We start from the raw sequence: 20,896 nt of genomic DNA, 5'->3' as shown, positions 1-20,896 counted from the left end.
CCAGAATATCAGTCCAGAATGAATAGGGTTTTTCAAAAACAAAATGTGTGTCCCATGTCCATATATGGTCATATCAGTCCAGAATGAACAGGTTTTATCTGTCCCGTCCGTACGTATGTGTGTAGTGTCCGTCCCGGTCTGATGATTGGATACTTTGAGGGTTGGTCAAGCTTCACATGACAAGTCGGCCCTCCAGGCCCTCCAGATAAAATCATTAATTCATTCAGAATATAAAGAATGTATAGATCACAGAGTTCATAACTCTAGAACACATAGAATAAAAGTTCACCGCTTCACTTCGAACCGAGGTTTGATTTTTACTATGGTGAAAGAAATGCAAATGCCCCCTCTTTCCATGCCATACCTGAAGGCAGCATTCAAGAGAATTGCATTGGCTTGTCCATCCAAACTCTCCTGAACGTAGCATCTTATGTTGAAAGAATTACTCTCTCTGAGTAGAAATCCAATGCCGTTACGCCACATCTACAGTATGCAAGTGATTATGCTTAGTTCAGTGTGGTATCAAGCACCGAAAATAGCCGACCTCCAAGCTCAGGAGTCAGTCCCTGCCTCTCTAACATTCTCTGCACGTCCCTGCTCATCGTCCAACCATTTTGATCCAAAACGGACACCCTTTCTGCATTCGTCACCGTCTGACGATATTAAAGGACAACTTTAGTTTTTTACAATAAGGGTTCATATTTTAGATTGTAATCAAAGAATATAAAAAATGAGTGTTAAAATTATTTCATTTACTTCTTTCTATTGTTTTAGAGAGTCTTATTTCAGTGGTTGGGGGCATGTGTACAAGTGGCTAAATATGTAATTTTACACAGAATAAGCCCATTCCCAAGATACAACACAACCTTTCATGGTTGGATGTGACTTATGGGGGCTATAAGTGTTACTGTAAATAGCAATAAAGAAACTGCTGGCTTATTGTGTCTAAAAAGACATATTTAGCCACGTGTACGCATGCCCCACATTTTAGCACGGTAAACGCGATAAAACAATAGAACGAAGCAAATGAAAACATTTTAACACTCAATTTTTCTTTTCTCTAATTACAATCTAAAATATGAACCCTTGTTGTAAAAAACTAAAGTTGTCCTTTAACTCATTCTGGGCGATGCCCGTAGAAACCGTAGATTTCCCGCTGTACCGCGGTGCCATGCCCGTCGAACCCGGAAGTTTAATTAGCTTTAATCATTATGAAAGGATTAAAAGTATTATCGCAAATTTTCGCTGATTCTGGCTCTTTAGGCCCGCCCCCCTAACTGTATCCGGTCATTTCCGGTCTGGACCGGATCTAGCTTTCCGTATCCGGTCTGAGCCTGGGCCATAGTCCCGCCTCCGTTGGTTTACAGTGTAACAGAGGAGAAAGCTACTCGGCAATGGAACACTCGTTTTTCAATCGGATTTTTGCGTTTGGAAACTTTGATCCAGTCTCTACACGCCTGGATTATGATCCCCGCACATATCGTGCGTTTTGTGCGCGAACGTGTCCACTTGTTACCATAGCGCACAGTTGGCTTTTTTCAATGCTTTTTCATGTAAACACTGGCGGATAAGCAGGAATACAGCGTGGCAACGGATATGTCTATTTCAATGGGGGTTTTTTTATTCGAAAGCTTGTCACCGAGTCTACAGTCTACTAGATGAGTCGCGCACAGATTGTGCACGATGCGTGCGCGTGCCCACGTTAAAAGGTAAGGACAATTTGGCAGCTGCTTACTAGAGCTATGTTTAAAATGGCAGCAAAATTGTTAATGAGCTCTCCCTCTATATCAGCTTTCTGCTCTGGGAGAGTGAAACAATGGAACCAAATGGACCCTAACGCAGGGGTGGACTGGGCATCTGGCCCGGTGAGCCCACTATACAAGTGGGGGATGGTGTTTTCTACTGGTGTTTCAGTCCGAGCGTATCAAAGGGTGCGTTCGGAAATGCGCACCGGGTGTGTGCTAGTGTAGTGAGTGCCTAAACCTAACCCTAATCCTAACCCTAACCTCAGTAAAACTATGCCTAACCCTAACCCTAACCCTAACCTTAACCTCAGTAAAACTATGCCTAAACCTAACCATAACCCCTAACCCTAACCACACCCGGTGTGCATTTACGAACGCACCCTTTGATACACTCTGACTGAATCACCAGCAGAAAACACTCTCCCATACAAGTGGGCCCACTATACAAGTGTCCCTGCAAAAAATGATTATTATTATTATTTGCCACCATTTTAGCATACAGTAATTTTAGGGCTGGAGAGGAGCCAATCCTTCAGTAGCACCGGTCCACAGAGCAGATAGACATCCCATGATTGCATGGCCCCCTGGCTTGTCTATCATCTGAATACTGGCCACAGTAGGCCAATCACAGGCTACTGTGGCCCAGGAGTCCCACCCACCCAAACATTTAAAGGTGATACACCATGCATTTAAAAAGTATTTATGTCATATTGTTTATGTCCCAAAAACGTTTTTCAAAAGGTTAGTGGCTAAATTACCACTCCTGAATAGAGAGCCTCTCTCATTTTTGAATGGCTCTCAGAGCATTTCAGCTGCAGTACCACCTTTGGCCTGAACTGCGCCACCATCCCCAAAATCTTCTTGATTATTATTATTTTTTTCAAAAAAGATATATATATATTTTTTTAATGATGACGTCACAATCGGCAGATGACGTCACAATCGGCAGCAAATCTGGACAGCCTGTTTTGAGAACCCGTGGGATACTTTTAACCTTCTCCTTCTCAAAACCAGAGAAAGACACAACGGTCAGAAATGGGACTTTGTGAGGATAGAAGGTGCTAGTGGGACCCCCAAAAAAGGTTTTAAAATAGGAAAAGTGAAATTTCATGGTATATCACCTTTAACAGGATACAAGCCCACAACGCGCTGCTTCCTTGCGTTGTGGGCTTGTAGATCTTCTATGTTCGGTTTGCGCTGCACCGGTTGTGGTGGGCCGGTCCGGGCCAAGATGCCAGGGGTCGAATTTATGTCCCATGCAGTCCGGTCCATTTGGTTCCATTTTGTACAATATTTCTCTCCCAGCGTAAATTCTTCCATGACAAGAATCTATATCAATTTCTATAATCACATATTATATTCAAATCAGCTGCAGTATAATCACAGGAGTGATGCAGACTCTGTCTGGACTTCATTATATCCACTTTGTGTCCTGCCTTATTTGGTCATAAAACGCTGACATGGACGGGAACATTCCCCGCCGTTATGAAGGGGAAAAAATAGCTGAAACAAGATATGCCATGTGCAGGGGCGTCACACCAAATTCTGGGCCCTGGGTACAAGGATTCACTGCGGGCCCCCCATGAATGTTAACTATTGAAAAATAGCAGATATACAAGCTCACAGCGCGGCACCGAGTGCCGCGCTGCGAGCTTGTAGATCTGCTATTTTTGAAAAATCGTGAAAATGTGTGCCAAGAAACCTATGTTTCCATGTCAGTGATGCTCAAACTCTTTCATGTGAAGGACACCCCCATCTCAAAATATTTAGTTCCAGCTGGAACCCCCAGAAGCAAAACTTGAGTTACAAATGTTCACTTAAAAAATACATATATTCAAAGATTTGCGCACATTTTCACGACTTTTCAAAAATAGCAGATCTACAAGCTTGCAGCTTTGTGAGCTTGTATATCTGCTATTTTTCAATAGCTAAAGTTACTAGGGCCCCTCCACCTTGGGCCCTGGTAACTCAGTCCCACTTTCCTACCCCTTGTGACGCCCCTGCTCAGGAGGATCTGTAAACCAACCAAGCTTATTCCATTCATCCCTGGATGTAAATCTGTGAACCACTTTAACCATTATTTTATACTTTAACTATACCAAAATAGCAGATATACAAGCTCAAAGCTCCGAGCTTGTAGATCTGCTATTTTTAGAAAAATTGTGAACAGTCTTTGAATATCTTTGACCCGATTCTATAAATGTCTTCTAAATCCTTCTTCTAAATCCAGTGGTTCTCAAACTTTTTCATGTCAAGGACCCCCAAAATTACATGCATTTGGCTGCGGACCCCCATCTCAAAATATGTCGTTCCAGGGACCACCCAGAAGCAAATATTTGAGTTACAAAAAGATATATTCAAAGTTACAAAAAGATATATTAAAAAAAAAAAAAAAAAAACTTTTTCAAAAATAGCAGATCTACAAGCTTGCAGCTTTGTGAGCTTGTATATCTGCTATTTTTTAATAGTTAAAGTATTACATAATTCTGGGCCTAAACGGGTTACACAGACGGGCACAGAATGACCTGCTGTATACTAAGGACGGTGCACTAATATATTATCTGTTCTATGCAACACAGCGGTGCCATTACCGCGTCTCTGTGTACAAGCACACAGAGGGAGCCGCCCAATTCCCTTGACAAAGTGATGTCGACAGAGCCTTCGCTGTAAACGATAAATAGTGCCGCTAAGTAGAAGGCCATAGACATAGCAGAAACATCTCTCAAACAAATAATATTTGTCTCACTTACTGCCAAATGGCCCTCTTCCCAGTCCCCCGCCCGGGGAATATCAGCGCTAACCTCCGCCACGCACTTCAAACAAAACGTCTAAACGCGCGGCAAAGATGGATTCGGTGCTCGATGTCTGTAAATACAATTTTACGGACTGTTTTTCATCAGTTTGTACCGTATGTCGATTGAAGGCGAGATAAAGAAGGTCCAGCGTCCTTTTACGTCACGCCTGGGCTGGAACAAAACGGGCGAAAACCCTGAGTTTAGAAATGGACGCTGGAGTGTACCGTAACACGCTGCGTAGTGTTTGGGTTGTCTGTTTTAACGTGATAAGTGCGTCTCTGTCTTTCCTCATGTGTTCGTATACAGTACACATGTGTATGGACAGTGTGTCCATATGTGTATGATGTGGACAGACCACCACCAGGACAGTGTGTACTGAAGAGAGCCAGCCAGACAGGCGGATACAACGGGTATTGCACAACTGGACACGGATGGTGACTGTTCTGCCCAACGGGCACCGGTCTGGGTTCTCCAACATTAGCGACCTTAACACATGGGATGCTCAGGTTTCTAAAATTTCTAGCTGTTGCTGCTGCCGCCGTTCACTCACACTTTATTTTGAAGAGCCTCGGAAGCTTCGTGCGTGTGCACGTGGGTGTCCACTGACGATTGAGGAAGAAAATCCATTTGTTTACAAACGCTCGCGAAACTAAAATCCAAACCGCGGCCGACCATCGCGGTAAAGTGTCGTTGTGAAAACAATCAGATCTCTGCTTCCCTGGCGTTCTTTTCACCTCATTCATAGATAAAGCCCTTTTTATGTTTTAGAGTAGAATGGAAATCAATGCAGCCTAGAGCATCCATTTTCTCTCTCTCTCTCTCTGTGCTACGGGGTGACGTATGACTAGGGTCATTCACAGGTCACAGCATGCACGCAGCACGCTGTACAGTTAACCCTTTGTTGTCTCGTTCATGAACAAGACAACTCCTTTTGGCAGGGTGACCCCTAGTGTCCTTAACTCGTTACTGAACAAGTTTGGCACCCAAGTTGTTAAGCAACGCTACGGCAACGGCAGATGACAACAGTAATGGGAAATGATCCGCGCTCGATAGATCAACCTGCCGTCGCCCCAGCTGTCTCTACTACGGCAGAAGGTCCCTTCCCACGTAGCGCCTACTCCGTCTGCTGCGTGTACGCGTCGCCATGGGAACCAAAGCGTTCAGTGAAAGGGGTGGGAACCCGTCGCCGCCGAGGCTTTGCTTAACCATTTTGACCGCTACGGCGATTACGTCATAGCAGCCATAGTCCGCCTGCCGCTGCCGTCCTGAAAATCACCGAGCCTAAAGTCGCTATTACTTCTGAGACTGCTACGTTCAGTCCCTCATCGCACACCCCCGGGCACAGGACTAGTTAGTTAGTTTAATCAACAAAACATGAAGAATTGTAAACATTCTAATGTATGTGTGTGTATGCTTGCGTGCATACGTGTGCGGCTGTGCGCACGTGTGTGTGTGTGTGTGTGTGTGTGTGTGTGTGTGTGTGTGTGTGTGTGTGTGTGTGTGTGTGTGTGTGTGTGTGTGTGTGTGTGTGTGTGTGTGTGTGTGTGTGTGCACGCGCGCATGTGTGTGTGTGGAGGTGACAGGCAGACAGGCAGCCTCTATTCAGCTGTGAAAAAGGTAACACTTATCAGCACACAGCAATAAAAACACACAATGAAGCCATTCTTCCACTGAGAGAGTGTGTGTGTGTGTGTGTGTGTGTGGGGGGGTGTGGGTGCGCGTGCGTGTGCGTGTGCGTGTGCGTGTGTGACACTGTCCAACTAGGGGAGAAGGGTGAAGGAGAATTTGGCCAGTGGTGGAAAAAAAGTAAAGTAAAAGTATCACAATGCTGGGATGTAGAAATACTCTGTTAGGGTGCCCTCACACCAAAATACCTAGAGTGGAATCCGCCAATGCATTTCAATGAGAATGGAGCGTTATTTTGCAGAAATCCTCTACTGGTAAAAAAAACGCTCCATTCTCATTGAAATGCATTGGCGGATTCCACGCTAGGTATTTTGGTGTGAGGGCACCCTTACAAGTAAAGATACGAAATTCAAAATGTACTTGAGTAAAAGTACCAAAGTGTTGGCATCAAAATATACTTAAAGTACCAAAAGTACTAGCGACGCGTTGTGAGCTTGTAGATCGGCTATTTTCAAAAAGCCTATAGGTATAAAAACGGGATTACTGTATGTTTTATAATATAATCATTTATGTCTGCAAAGTAACTTGTAACTAAAGTTTTCAATTAAAAGTAGTGGAATAAAAGTACAGTATTTGCCTCCAAGTAGAAGTAAAAGTACTGAAAACTGTCAAAATGTCACTTAAAGGAAGACTTCACCACTTTTCAACCCATCTTCATATAATTGGTCCCCATAGTAAGGGGAACATAAGAAAATCTGCCAAGTAAATCGTTACCAAGAAGTTTCTTCACCAATGTGTTTCTAAAGGTGTCTAGTAACATATCTAACAAAGATTGAAATTCAACATCCCTAGCCAAATGTTTGACAGCTAGGGTAATTCTGGGTCTCATTCACTTACTATACACAGTACTATAAGGGAAAAAATCACTCCCAAAAATATGCTTTAAGTGGGATGTGAGGGGTCTAACTAGGTGTTTTTAATTATTCTGAATCCATTGCAAGCATTTGTTTTGCACGAAAAACATTCCTTGGCCAAAAATGGACCCCATACACCTTGTGCGTCTGTTTTTGGCCCAATTAATGTTTTTCGTGCAAAACAAATGCCTGCAATGGATTCAGAATAATTAAAAACAACTAGTTAGACCCCTAACCCCTGCTACTTAAAAAATATTTTTGGGAGTGATTTTTTCCCTTATAGTACGGTGTATAGCAAGTGATTGAGACCCAGAATTACCCTAGCTGTCAAATATTTTGCTAGGGATGTTGAATTTCAATCTTTGTTAGATATGTTACTAGACACCTTTACGAACACATTGGTGAAGAAATTGTTTGGTAAGGAATTTATTCCCAGGGTTTTATTAAAAATCCCTGACTATAAGTATATTTTGATGCCAATTTTGAATTCCGGACTTTTACTTGTAACAGAGTATTTCTATATTGCAGTATTGATACTTTTACTTAAGTAAAACATTTGAGTACTTTTTTCCACGACTGAGTAAGGAGGTGGGGGTGATGGCAGGTTGGATCAAGGCCTTTTCCTACATAGCTTTTTTTCTCCCGTAGAATTAATATGAACTTAGCCACGGTGTGTGTGCGCGTGTGTGTGTGTGTGTGTGCGCGCGTGTACGTGTGCGCTTAATAATTCATGTAACGGCTGATTGGAGCAGACCGGCAGACAATGGCGGTCTGTATTCCTATGTTTGTATAGTGTATGTGTGCGTGTGCGCGTGTGTGTGTGTGTGTGTGTGTGTGTGCGTGTGTGTGTGTGTGTGTGTGCATGTCGGTGGTCCCTCGTCAAGCTCTTATTAGCCACACTAAGTGACCTTTGAGAAGGTGCTGAGGGCTGGCTGCGGGACCCCCGCCAGGGACCCCCGCCAGGGACCCCCGCCAAACTCTGCTGCTCCTCTCCAGGCACGTGCACACATAGACCTTAAAGGGGGCTTGAGCCCCTGCCTTTTTATCCGTCTGTAGAAAAGTGCCCTCCCCAGAGTGACACAACATTTCATTACCTATCGATTTCAGTTCCTCCCTCCCATTCCATCCATGAAGGCGCAGGTCACAAAAAGTTGTAAGTAACGCATGTCGGTGTAACACTCTTGTCGCTCTCCTGAACTTGAACGCAGCATCTTATGTTGAAAGAATTGCCCTCTCTGTGTAGAAATCCATGCCGTTACGCCACATCTCCAGTATTCACTTGATTATGCTTAGTTCAGTGTGGTATCAAGCACCGAAAATAACCGACCTCCAAGCTTCAAGCTCGGAGCTTGGAGGTCTGCTATTTTCGGTGTTTTCACCAAAAGGCCCTTTTAGAAATGTCAGCCCCTGCCTCTCTAACATTCTCTGCACACCCCTCCCCCTTGCTTCCAGAGCACCTTTTGGGTCCGATTAATCTTTCTCAGAACTATATTCATTAATCTTTTTTTTTTTTTTGCTCAATATTGTGTCCCTTCTGGTTCATGCGCTGCCGGTTTCAATTTTTTGCAGTTTCTACGGTACATTTTCTCAACTAATTCAGAGAGAGAGAGAGAGAGAGGGAGAGAGAGAGACATTCTCCGCCTCGCTCCGTTCGTCTCCGAGGTTAACCACTCACATCTCGCTTAATCACTCTGTGCACCGTGCGAGCACGGAGATAGGTTTTGATGTCTTCCAAACAAAGGCGGCCCTTGTGCGGCCAGGAATCTAAACCAATATCCCCCGTTCCCCCCGTCCTCCACCCGTCCCCCCGTTCCCGTCCCATCCCATCTCTGTCACTCCTCCGCGGGGCCAAACACGGAGAAAGAAACGTGCCCTATCTCGGCCCTATCAGCTGGACACCTGCCCGCCCGCTCTGCGCGTCTCCATCGTCTGGAAGACGAAGGAAGCGACGGAAAGAATAGCTTGTCGTAACTGACTCGTCGTCACGTGCAGCAAGGTTTCTCAAAGTTGGTGCTGTGGGTGCGTAGCGTTGTTTTCTGACACGCGTTACTCCAACGTTGCATTGGTCCAACTCTCCCGCCCATTGCTAAGCCTGTCTCTAACCCTAAGACTAACCCTAAACCCTAACGCTTAGTCGGAGTAAAGGGCTTTGCACACAGACGCGTTTGTTTGCACGGATAACACGGACAATTTCATTTTGTTTAAAGAAAACAATGATTCTCTACGACCTCATGCACACCGGCTCCGAATTTTCCGTGCGACAAGTGGCTGCGGCAGTGCGTTTTTTTCTCAATAGAACCCTGTTCGATTTGTGCGTCTTGTCGCATGCGGTAAAAAACTCATCACTCTTTTTATGACTCTTTTTGGGATCAGCAGCGCCGTTTCCGCACAGCATTGCACACCAACTCCAATGCGTTTTAATTATGCAGCAAACCGAAAAAAAAAAAAACCCTGCAATGGTTGAAAAGCGTCTGTGTGCAAAGACCTTTAGTGCCGTGGCAGAGTAAGTTCAGGACACTCTGATAATATTTGGAATATTTCTTTTTCCAAAATTAGCAGATCGGATATTTTTGGTGTAGAGATTTGGCCAAGATGGGAATAAAAATTAAAGAATAAACGGTCCAAGCACAGTTGTAACTGGAGTCCGTTTCACTGAAACTCAGTGTTACCAGATGGGAAATGTTGAATTATCGTACCGGAGGCTCAGAATTATCGTATTTGACATGAAACTATCATACACGGCCAAAAAAGCGAAATCACTCGCGTAAAAACGTAATTTCACCAAAAAATGCGTCTTTAGTGTAAGAAACGACCTCGTTTTAGACTCCTGCGTGACAAAAACGCATCAGATTTGCTGTGTGGAGGCAGGCAACTTCTTGGAGCTTACACAAATAAAAGCCTGAAACTGGTCTGGAAAGATGCAACCAGTGTTTTTAATGCTTCCAAGTACAGATCTAGGGTCAGATTGACTGATTTCCTGGCTTATTTTGAGAAGCCAACCAGATCCCAGATCAGCAGCCAGGGAAAATAGTGAATTCACGCTCTTTTTGATGATATGCCGAAATTATCGTACATTTGGGCATTTTTGGAATTATTGATCGTACATCGTACAGAGGGTCAAATTATCGTACAAATACGATAATTATCGTACGTCTGGCAACACTGCTGAAACTAGAAGGTTCAAGTGGTTAAACTACTCACCACTCTAAGGACAAGGCATTCCACAGTAGATTGAGCAGGTCTCCTGCGTATATGGTTTGCATGTGAGGTTTTGGTCGAGGTTTAGCTGTACAACATCAATATATACGCTACGTAATTCCTGTAGGTATTGGGCAGCACTCAAAGTAAGATCTGCACTGATTAAATGCAACGTGAAACTCGAAATATAATATATTACAATCATAATGTTATGATTAGTCAAAATGTTATCTTTTACTTTTCCCCTTCTAGAAAGGGAAACCTTTTCCCGTCTCTATTGTGTAAGGTCAGAGCTAAAATGAAAATGTTTTCATTCTAATTTACCCAGTGTCTGTCCGTCTGACCGTCTGCATGCTGACATCACTGATACTACTCAGTGTCACCGCCATGGTAACAGCCGCATGCTGAAACAATGCCCAAATTTGGAGATGAGCATGGTGACATCCACCATATGGTGCCGCAAGCTGAAACAATCCCACATTTGGAGATGATATTATCCGCCATCTGTCTGCATGCTGACATCACTGATACTAAACTAGGGCATTAACGAAAAAGTCGACAAGTCGACTCAGTCAACTTCATTACACAAGTCGACTCCCTCCAGACAAAGTCGAAAGTCGAAGTTGGAAAAAAATAAAACGTTCTATTGTGAAAATAGCAGATCTACATGCTCACAACGCCACGGTATTTCCACAATTTCTGCCTCTATATATTTGACAATTTGGCCAATGTTTAATTTGTCATTTTAGAGGTATTAAAAAGTCCTTAAATAGGAACTTAAGAAATGTGAAAATACCCTCTATACACTTAAACTTTATGTTGGTTTGTTTACAGTTGAGTGAGAAAACAATGTTTCACATTAAGTTAATCATCTGGGGACCCCTCAAAATAATTGGGGGGTCGTGTGTGATGTGATGACGTCATCAAATGATAAAGTCGACTTCAACTCAACTTTTTACTGAGTCGAGTCGACTTGCAAAAATCACAAGTCGTTAATACCCTATAAACAGTGTCGTACACCATGTAATGGTAACAGCCGCATGCTGAAACAATGCCTACATCACAGACAGGTATTGCACAACTGGACATCAAAACTGGACGTCAGTGGTGACTGTTCTGCCCAATGGCCACCAGTCTGGGTTCTCCAACATTACTTGGGAGGGGTGTGCTTCTGTGTATAAACATGTTTGTCCAGGTGCAACATGTGACACATTAGTTTGCACTTATTTAATCAATACAAAAAAAGGCACATTCCAAAAACGGATTCTTTATAAAAATTTCAAGTATATTTTATTCATTTACTTTTTTCGTAAAACAAAGATGTATTTCAGTAACAGAACTACTTACAGGTTAACTGATTTAAACAAAAAAAAAGAAAGAAAAGAAAAAAAAAAACAATATTGTCAGTTAAATTTCATCTTTTGTTGTTACAGAAACAGTGAATTCAGGTGCTATGTCTGTACGTACGATTTCTGTTGTCATAACATGAAGTATAATTGAAGCAAATTATAACAATTTCAGCAAAAGAACAACGAGAAAAACAAAATGTTTCAATAGTGATAGTGAAGAAATAATGAGTACCGCACAGTAAAATCCATCAGCGTTAATTCAACTCTGTACAAATGGAAACAAATGAACCCGTAAGGGTCCATTTGGATCCATTTGTGCACTCAGAGTTAAATAAACACTCTATTTTGATTGTGTTGAGTACCAGCTCTTATGCCTTAACTTTAAGGCCTGTCCATACTGCCTCCGACCGCCGAATTCTTTGTCGGAAAGGTCCGGTTCAACTACAAAATGACGTCACTCGCATCTTCTGAAAAGCATTTCCCCGAATTAGAGTTCGGAAAGCTGCAGGTCGGAAAGTCGGAACTCTCAGACGAAAAGTTCGGTGGTCGTAGACAGTATGGACAGGCCTTTAAGTTAAGGCAATAAGAGCTGGTACCTAAGACAATCAAAATACAGGATTTTACCGTGCACACGTTTTCTCGCCCAACATCGTTGGTTCTGTCATAGTCTTTCTCTCTCTTTCCCTCTCTTTTTCCATCCTTCTCTTTCTCTCTCTCCCTCTCTCTTTCGCCTCTTCTCTCACGGGGAGAAGATGTCTTCTGGCTCTCTTGTACCCTCCTCCGCTCTCTCTCTCTCTCTCTCTCTCTCTCTCTCTCTCTCTCTCTCTCTCTCTCTCTCTCCATATTGAACAGAAGAACCATCCATTGACTGCGCTCCCTCTGTGTGCTGTGCAACAGTCCGTTAGAAGGGTAGCGTACATCCTCTCGGTCTCTGGGTTGCGTCCGTGTCTCTCATTCCGTCACATCCTCCTCCTCTCCCCCGATGAGCCACATTAGGAGCGAGACGGAGAAGAAAAGGACCTTGTTTTCTATAACCATCTAGTGCTTATCTCAATTACCGTACCTACTTAATTTTTTCTATATTTTATTTTACACGATCAAAACAAATACATAGGGATGTTCCACATGAGTGTTTCTCAAACTTTTAAATGTCAAGGTCTTCCCCATAACTCTGACAGTGTACATACGGAACCAAATGAACCCGTTAGGGTCCATTTGGTTCCATCTGTACACTGTCAGAGTTACAGACTTGGATGGGTCAATTTAGACCCTCCCCTAAAGGAACCCACAGAGTCCCTGGAATCCACTTTGAGAAACACTCTTCTACATGTATGACTCTGGTTTTAACATCTCTCAGGGGGTCCCTGGACCCCCTGGCTCCACCAGCCCCACTGCATACATGAATAGATATAGTCGTATATTTTAACTGAAACCCTTTTTTGTTATTTGTTTCTTTGTACATGGAGAGAAACTCTCCCTTCCCCCCTCCCTCCACTCTCTCCTATACTCTGTACGAAAATGATCACATACAGTAGTCAAACATTATAGGCCCTCCTGCGCCTGTCCACACAACGTCCCCACTGCGTCCCACCCCAAGCGGATAAATGCGTTCGTAAATGTGTTTCGACAGTAAAATATGCTAACATGTGCTTTTGCTTACGATTAACGAAAGGAGGAAAACAAAGGAGTGGCGCGTGGCAGTTTCTATGGTTTTAATTGAGGCACTTAGGCTATAAGTACCAACAAACAAAAAAAGCTAGAAAAATAAGATTGCGCCACTTGAACGTAAGGACACTTGGGAATTCATTTATTTGCTTACTTATTTATTTATTCTGATTCACTTGCAACGTGGTTTGCGGTCTCTAAACGGTGATCATCAGAACGAAAGCGCTGGATGAGGTCACCGTCGCGGCAGCGGGAAACCCAAAGCCGTGCCGAATCCTGCGCTGCTGTCGGACTCGTTAGCGGGCCGGGGGGGGCGGGGGGGGGGGGGGGGGGGGGGGGGGGTGAGGGGGGAGGATAAGTGAGGAGTTGTGTACGCGGGTGTAAGGGCAAGGTGAAGCAGAGTGGCAGCAGGGCACCCGGGAGCAACGTTATACAGACGGGACGTCTATCGGAACCGCAGGTGAAAGAATCGGGGCGAGCGGATGGAGTTTAGCGGTGCTGTTCAACCTGCGGCCCATGGACCGCATGCGGCCTGTTATGGTCGTACCGATAAAAATATATTTTGTCTACTTTCAGTGTGGACAAATAATTTCTGATGTCATTGTTCAGCTTCTCTCCAAAAACACGAGGAAACTATTCTTGTCTTGTTTACTTTTTTTTTTTGCAATTTTGTTTGTTTCAAAAGAAAAGCTTCATTTCATCATGAATCAATGACAATTTTGTCCAATGAGGTTTGGGCTTATAGATGGAAATGTGGCTGTTTTTCTAGTGTGTTCCCTTAATTTTTTAGACCACTCATATTGTAGTGTGTTACAAAACCATTGTCTAAACGTCCGTCATTTTTAGCTTGCGTCCCCTGGGCCTTTTTGTATTTTGCTGAGTGGCCCCTGAGCCGTCTTAAAGTTGAGTACCGCCGGCGTATAGTGAGCTTACTGGTTGAAAAAAAAAGATGGCGGATAACAGAGGTCTTCAATGTTTTCAGAACAAGGACCGCTTAGGTGATAGGGAGATAAAGCAGGGACCCCCGCTATATATTGTATAAAATTGTCTAGCAGATTTTCACGGATTTCATAGATGAATTCATAGACTTGTTTGACAGCACTGTCATTGTCTATGTTGGATTTGTGTTAATGTGTTTTTTCAGACATTTAACCACTCAACCTCTACACCAAACCTATTTGCCCAAAAAATAGCCGATCTACAAGCTCTCAACGCCTCGCAGCGCGAGCCGTTGAGAGCTTGTAGATCTGCTATGTTTGGCTGACGTTCTCCTCAGAGTAGGGACGCGAAGGTTCGAGTTCATTTCAAATAATTATCCTATCACACAAAGATTTGGGCAAGCCCCCCTGTAGTAATTCTGAGGACCCCCTAGGGGTCCCGGACCCCCTGTTGAAGACCCCTGGCGTAGAAGAACCAGAGTTGGAGATTAGACGGAGGGAGGAGGAGAAGGAGGAGAAAACGGTGGAGGGGTGGTGGGTGATAATAACGGTGACCGCAGGACGGGATAGGGCGGTAGGTAGGTAGGTAGGTACAGTTCTCTGCAAGTCATATTGTCCATTCTCCCATTTTAGTCCCCCGGTTACCACAGACGCCACTTTTAGAACCAGTGCCCTAAAGACTTTAGATTGGTTCTGCAATATAGTTGTTGTTGTTGTTGGTGTTGTTGTTTTTAAAGCTCTGAATAGTTGGGAGGTGAGGGACGAATGATGCCAAAAGGGGACAAAGCGGATTGCAAGGGACTGTAGGTATAGTGGGGGCTCGTCCGGTCACTGGAACACGGTGTGGTAGGTGGGACACTGGTGGGACTTCATGTACTTGACGGCGAACTTGAGCTCCTTGCTCTTCTTGTCCCACTTGTGTATGGACATGAGCAGCAGCTGCTGGTCAACCTTGCGGCCCATGATGAGGAAGTTGGAGCCCAGCGAGTCCAGCTGCGCGCAGGGGCAGTTGGCGCCGTTCTTGATGTACAGCGTGAGCTTCTTCAGGTCCTTCTTGCGCAGCACGCCCTGCTTCAGCACCTTCTTCTTCTTCTGTGCCGCGATCAGCTTGCGGTCGCCCTTCTCCTTCTTCACCTCCTTGATCTTCATCTTGAGGGCTGGAGGGAGGGAGGGGGGGGGGGGGGGGGTAGAGAGATACCTTGGTTAAATTCAGTGGGAGCCCAGAGGGAGCACAGCATTTTTAAGGTTTACAAAGTTACAGAGAAGTATGAAAAGAACAAGAACAAGTACTGTTGTGTACAGTAAAAAGAGCAAGGCAAAATAAAAAAAAGAAGAATACATCGAACTATTCATTTAGCGAATAATTTAGCGTCTGTCTGTCTGCATGCTACTCTGACGTCATTGTAGTGACATCACAGACTGGCCTGGACACGGAACACCATGTACGGGCATAAAGATCTGCCCAACGGGCACTCCAACGTGGAACACCATATATGGGCATAACAATCTTCCCAACGGGCACTCCAACATGGAACACCTTGTATGGGCATAACGATCTGCCCAATGGGCACACCATTACTTCTGAGACTCCTACATTCAATCCCTTAGATACTGTGCACACCCCTGTGCACGCCCCCCGGCACAGGACTAGTATACATAAAGTGTCAAAATCAGTCAACGCTCTTACTGTAAGTGTCACGTCATGACACAAATAGCAATACTTAAAGGACAACTTTAGTTTTTTTACAACAAGGGTTCATATTTTATATTGTAATTAAAGAATATAAAAGATGAGTGTTAAAAGTATTTCATTCACTTCTTTCAATTTTTTTAGAGATTCTTATTTCAGTGGTGGGGGCATGCGTACAAGTGCAAATATGTCATTTTACACAGAATAAGCCCATTCCCAAGAAACAACGCAACCTTTCATGGTTGGATGTGACTTATGGGGGCTAGAAGTGTTACTGTAAATAGCATTAAAGAAATGCTGGCTTATACTGTCTAAAAATACATATTTAGCCACTTGTACGCATGCCCCCATGCGTACGCATGCCCCACATTTTAGCAGCACGGTAAACGCGATAAAACAATAGAACGAAGCAAATGGAAACATTTTAACGCTCACTTTTTCTTTTATCTAATTACAATCTAAAATATGAACCCTTGTTGTAAAAAAAACAAAGTTGTCCTTTAAAGCACAACTTATCAATGCAGTGCCAAACAAAAGAGTTCAAAAGGGAGGGAGGGAGGGAGGGAGGAAGGGAGGGGGAGGAGGGGGGAGCAGGGGCATCACACCAAATTCTGGGCCCTGGGTACAAGGATTCACTGCGGGCCCCCCATGAATGTTAACTATTGAAAAATAGCAGATATACAAGCTCACAGCGCTGCACCGAGTGCCGCGCTGCGAGCTTGTAGATCTGCTATTTTTGAAAAATTGTGAAAATGTGTGCAAGAAACCCATGTTTCCATGTCAGTGATGCTCAAACTTTTTCATGTGAAGGACCCCCAAAATGATATGAATTTGGCCACGGACCCCCATCTCAAAATATTTAGTTCCAGGGACCCCCCCGGAAGCCAAATTTGAGTTACAAATGTTCGCTTAAAAAATACATATTCAAAGAGTTGCACACAAATTTAACGACTTCAAAAAATAGCTAAAGTTACTAGGACCCCTCCACCTTGGGCCCTGGTAACTCAGTCCCACTTTCCCTCCCCCTTGTGACGCCCCTGGGGGGGGAGACAACAGAAGAGTCTGATGAGCGAGCTCTACATGCTTGTGTGACTGAGAGGCACATCAGCCATTGATTGAACTGTGATTCCAAAGCACTCCAAAAGAAAACAACATGTTTCTGGCTGGTTCCAATGTGTTCCAATGTGTTGGGCTATGTAAACAAAGTCATCCTAAATCCCGCGCTCAAAGCCATCAAATGATGTAATGGAAACATGTGCCATTTCTCTCCTCTTGGCAACGGCGACGCTCTCAGCGTTCAATCTGTTCATACCAAACCCTAATTTACTGCCTTGCATTGTAGTGCCGGCCAAGTTCCGCCTCGGCAGATTTCAAGAGCAGTAATTTTTATTTTATTTTTATTTACGAGGCCCGTACACATTCAGACATATACTGTACAGCAGTGCAGTGGTTCTCAAACGTTCTCACGTCAAGGACCCCCAAATTGACACTTTCTCAGCCTGCGGACCCCCATTTGAAAAGATATGCCAGGGACCCCTGTAAGAGAAGATTTTTACGGCTCTTGCAGTGATTCCCAACCTTTTTTTTTTAACTTGAAGGACCCCCAGTTTTATATGCATTACTAGGCTATAGGGAGGGACCCCCATTTAATGGTATTTGTATCTCTGGGACCCCAATTTATATTGGTAAGTCAATGTTAATTTAACATTTGGGTCCATTTATACACTCTCAGAGTTATATACCCAAGGGTCCATAATTTGGTTCCTAACTATCATTTAGCTGGGGATCCCCTGGAACTCGCTTAAGGACCCCTGGGGGTCCCCGAAGCCCACTTTGAGAACCTATGCTGCAGTGGTTCTCAAACGTTTTGGGCTTCAGTACCCCCTTTTCCTGATTGCTGAATCCGAGAACCCCCTTTAATCCACAACAACATTTTGATTAGAGAATACGGACATCGAAAGTCCAGTTTTTCTGTCAATATGTTGAAAATAAAAGTTAAGTAGCCTATTGTTTAAAACAATTTGTTTTCTATGGGCTAGTCAAAATTCGTTCTTAATTTGGTTTGAAGCTTAACGGAGCAGCACGTTCACATACACTTGTCAATGTTTTATCATTAAACATAATAAAACTTTCCATTTTCCATTTGCTCTCAAGTAACCCCTGTAGTACCTCTGCGTAGGGGTACATGTACCCCCATTTGAGAACCTATGCTGTACAGTACTGATGATGATGATCAGGGACGTGCTGGGCCCCTGATTCAGCCCGGGAAAAAGAGTTGGAGAGGCCCTCATTGCGCGCTATAGAGAGAGAGATCTCTCTATAGCGCTGCTGCTACTCAAAGATTTGCCATTTCAGATCATGACAAGTGGGCCAATTACAGCCAGTGGGCCAATTACATGAGTTATATTTCGTTGTCGTCGGGTGGAAACCTTGTACATCCAGAACCATTTGTTTTGTATTTATCATTTTAAACAACAACAAAGCCCTGCACCGCGAGGCGTTGTGTGCTTGTAGATCAGCTGTTTTCACTACTTTTGTGCAACGGCCTTGTATGATGAAGCAGGGCTTTGCTTTGAGAAAAAAACTTGGAGATACAAGGTTTCTGCCCGACAGTGACAATTTACTTTGTTGGCCGCCCAGCCCCCAAAATGGAACAAAGGCCGACATTTTATTTAGAATTCTTTCCTAATGGCCGGCCTGGACCGGCCGTGGAATGGCTTGGCCGTTCGGGAATTGTCCCGCATTTCCCAATGGCCAGCACGTCCCTGATGATGATATGCCACTTTGCGTCCCTACCGTCCCCCCCCCCACCCCTGCCCCCCCCCCCCCCCCCCCTGTCCCGGCTGTGTCAGGGCGGCTGTGAGTTTTTCCTTTTCTTTTTTTTTTCTGGAGCCTGCCTGCATCGCTCACAGGAAGAACGCAGAGCTATGAACTCTGTGCAGGCGGTTAGTTTACACCTCTCCTGAGGATCATCATTTAACCATCCGGCAACAACTCAACACTAATATCCTGGGGAGTATCCAAAGACTACATCCTGTGCATGCGTGTGTTTGTGTGTGTGTGTGTGTGCGCGTGCCGCATGCACGCGCGCGCGCGTGTGTGTGTTTGTCTATCTGTCTGACAGCACCGTTGCTTGGGCTAGCACCCTGGAGATCTACCCAGGCTCTTAAGAAAAATCACATGCTTGCGTTTTTACGTTCTCTAAGCGTTATCTATTATATTTGATATGATCTGGACACTCCGGCCACGTTCTGTTCTTGCATCGATGCATGGCAACACCACATCCCATCTGAAGTAACAACCAATCAGATAAGCTCCCAGCGGCTAAAGAGAAACCGGGATATTGTGTAACCTGGAATTTTCCGATATCACCCTTGGCTTCTGAATCAGTTTGTTTAATATTATGCTTTAGTTTGACCAGTCCAGGGGCGTGCAGAGAATGCTAGAGGAGGGGCAGGGGCTGATATTTCTAAAAGCTTACTTTTTGGTGAAAATTCCAGAAAATCGCCGATCTCCAAGCTCAAGACGCGTCGCAGTACATTGGAGATCGGCTGTTGTCGGTGTGTGATGCTGCACTCAACTAAGTATAATCAAGATGCAAGCCAATACTGGAGATGCAATTCTTTCAACATAAAATGCTGCATTCAAGTTCAGGAGAGTTTGAAAAGGGCAGTTCTTTTCAGGGGTCTTCCTAGACAATTTCCTAGACAATTTGCCCTCCTGGCCCCCAAACTGTGGAATAAACTCCCTGTCGTATTTAGAACTACAGACGCACTCCCTAGCTTCCACCGTGGACTGAAGACTCACCTCTTCAGACTCCACCTAAACCCATAGCACTACAGTAACACTCCCCTTCCCTCAGTGCCACACATGAAGCTAGATAGCATTTTTAGGTTTTAGAAAAGTATTTTTTACTGCTTGGTCTACCTATGTTATTGTTTTCCTAGATAGATATTCCTATGCATTTGTTATATTGTTGTTAATGTACTGACATATCATCTTGCTTATTATAGTGATGTGTATTACCTGCTTATTGTAAGTCGCTTTGGATTAAAAGCGTCTGCTAAATGCCTAAATTCTAAATTGTACAAAAAAAGGGGCAGGGGCTCTGGAGCTTCACTAAACATCCTGCTCATGCAAGGTTTTACAACAAACGCATGACCTTTTTAGTCACTGGACAACAATGTTCTCATCCCAGTGAGCTGCAGCTAGGCCATCAAGTGCCCGCGCGGAGCAGCCAAAGGCCTCGCGCATCAACGACCGTGACATAGGAGTTACAGGGAATGTGATATTTTTCATTCATTTTGGCGGTCCCTGTGGACAAAAGCGGTATTTCCCCAGAATAAAGACTCCATTACCCATGAGCGCCCTTGCCTCTTGTCGCAAAGAGGTAAGATACAACATCTGGTGGCTTATGTGTGCTTTACTTTTGAAAAGGAGAATGCGAGACGTATGGATGGCGCTTCGGGAAAACAGCTGTTTGCAAGATGTATAGCGATGAGGCAATGTGTCTGTAATTGCAGCTATGTAAGATTAATAGATTCTGAGGAAGATCCAGCCGCGTGTCAAAGCATTTGGAGTTATAGGAGTAGCCGGTGTTCTCTCTAATGGTCTCGTCTGCTTGTATCCTTCGTGTGCTCGTATCGTTCAAGGCATCAACGTTTAATTTGCGTCTGAGAAATAAACAGTAAAAAGGTCCTTAGGGTACTACAGAAGACATCCAAACACTAGGTGGCGCAATGCACTCCACATCACACCACGTCTGTGGTGTAGGAGTTACTTATTGCGACCGAAGGTCGCAGTTTAGTATGTGAAACGGCACATCATGACTCCGTCTGGACGTGTCTATTGGTTTGAGCTCTGACATCACTGTGATGTCAGGGGACCTTCACTAACAGAATCCCTTTTATGCCCATATATGGAGTTCGACATGGAGCGATACTTTTATTCCACACCGTGGATTTGTTGTCTGTGGA

The 20,896-nt window shown here is 44.2% G+C and overlaps 1 protein-coding gene across 1 annotated transcript in view; it reads right to left on the bottom strand.

The window, feature by feature from the left end:
• Positions 1 to 15,058: 15,058 nt before the first annotated feature.
• sfrp5 (secreted frizzled-related protein 5) overlaps positions 15,059 to 20,896 on the bottom strand; it is a gene marked incomplete at both ends in the record, with an annotated part of 32,303 nt that continues 26,465 nt past the window's right edge. The window contains one exon of the mRNA XM_080740104.1: positions 15,059 to 15,387. Within this exon, the coding sequence (XP_080596230.1) occupies positions 15,059 to 15,387 (329 nt within the window). The remainder of the gene's footprint in view (positions 15,388 to 20,896) is intronic.

The sequence above is a fragment of the Nannobrachium achirus genome (genome assembly GCF_963921795.1).
Source record: "Nannobrachium achirus genome assembly, chromosome: 13".
Taxonomy (NCBI): domain Eukaryota; kingdom Metazoa; phylum Chordata; class Actinopteri; order Myctophiformes; family Myctophidae; genus Nannobrachium; species Nannobrachium achirus.
Note: the sequence above shows the minus strand (reverse complement) of the source record. Positions and strands in the feature narration are given on the sequence as shown.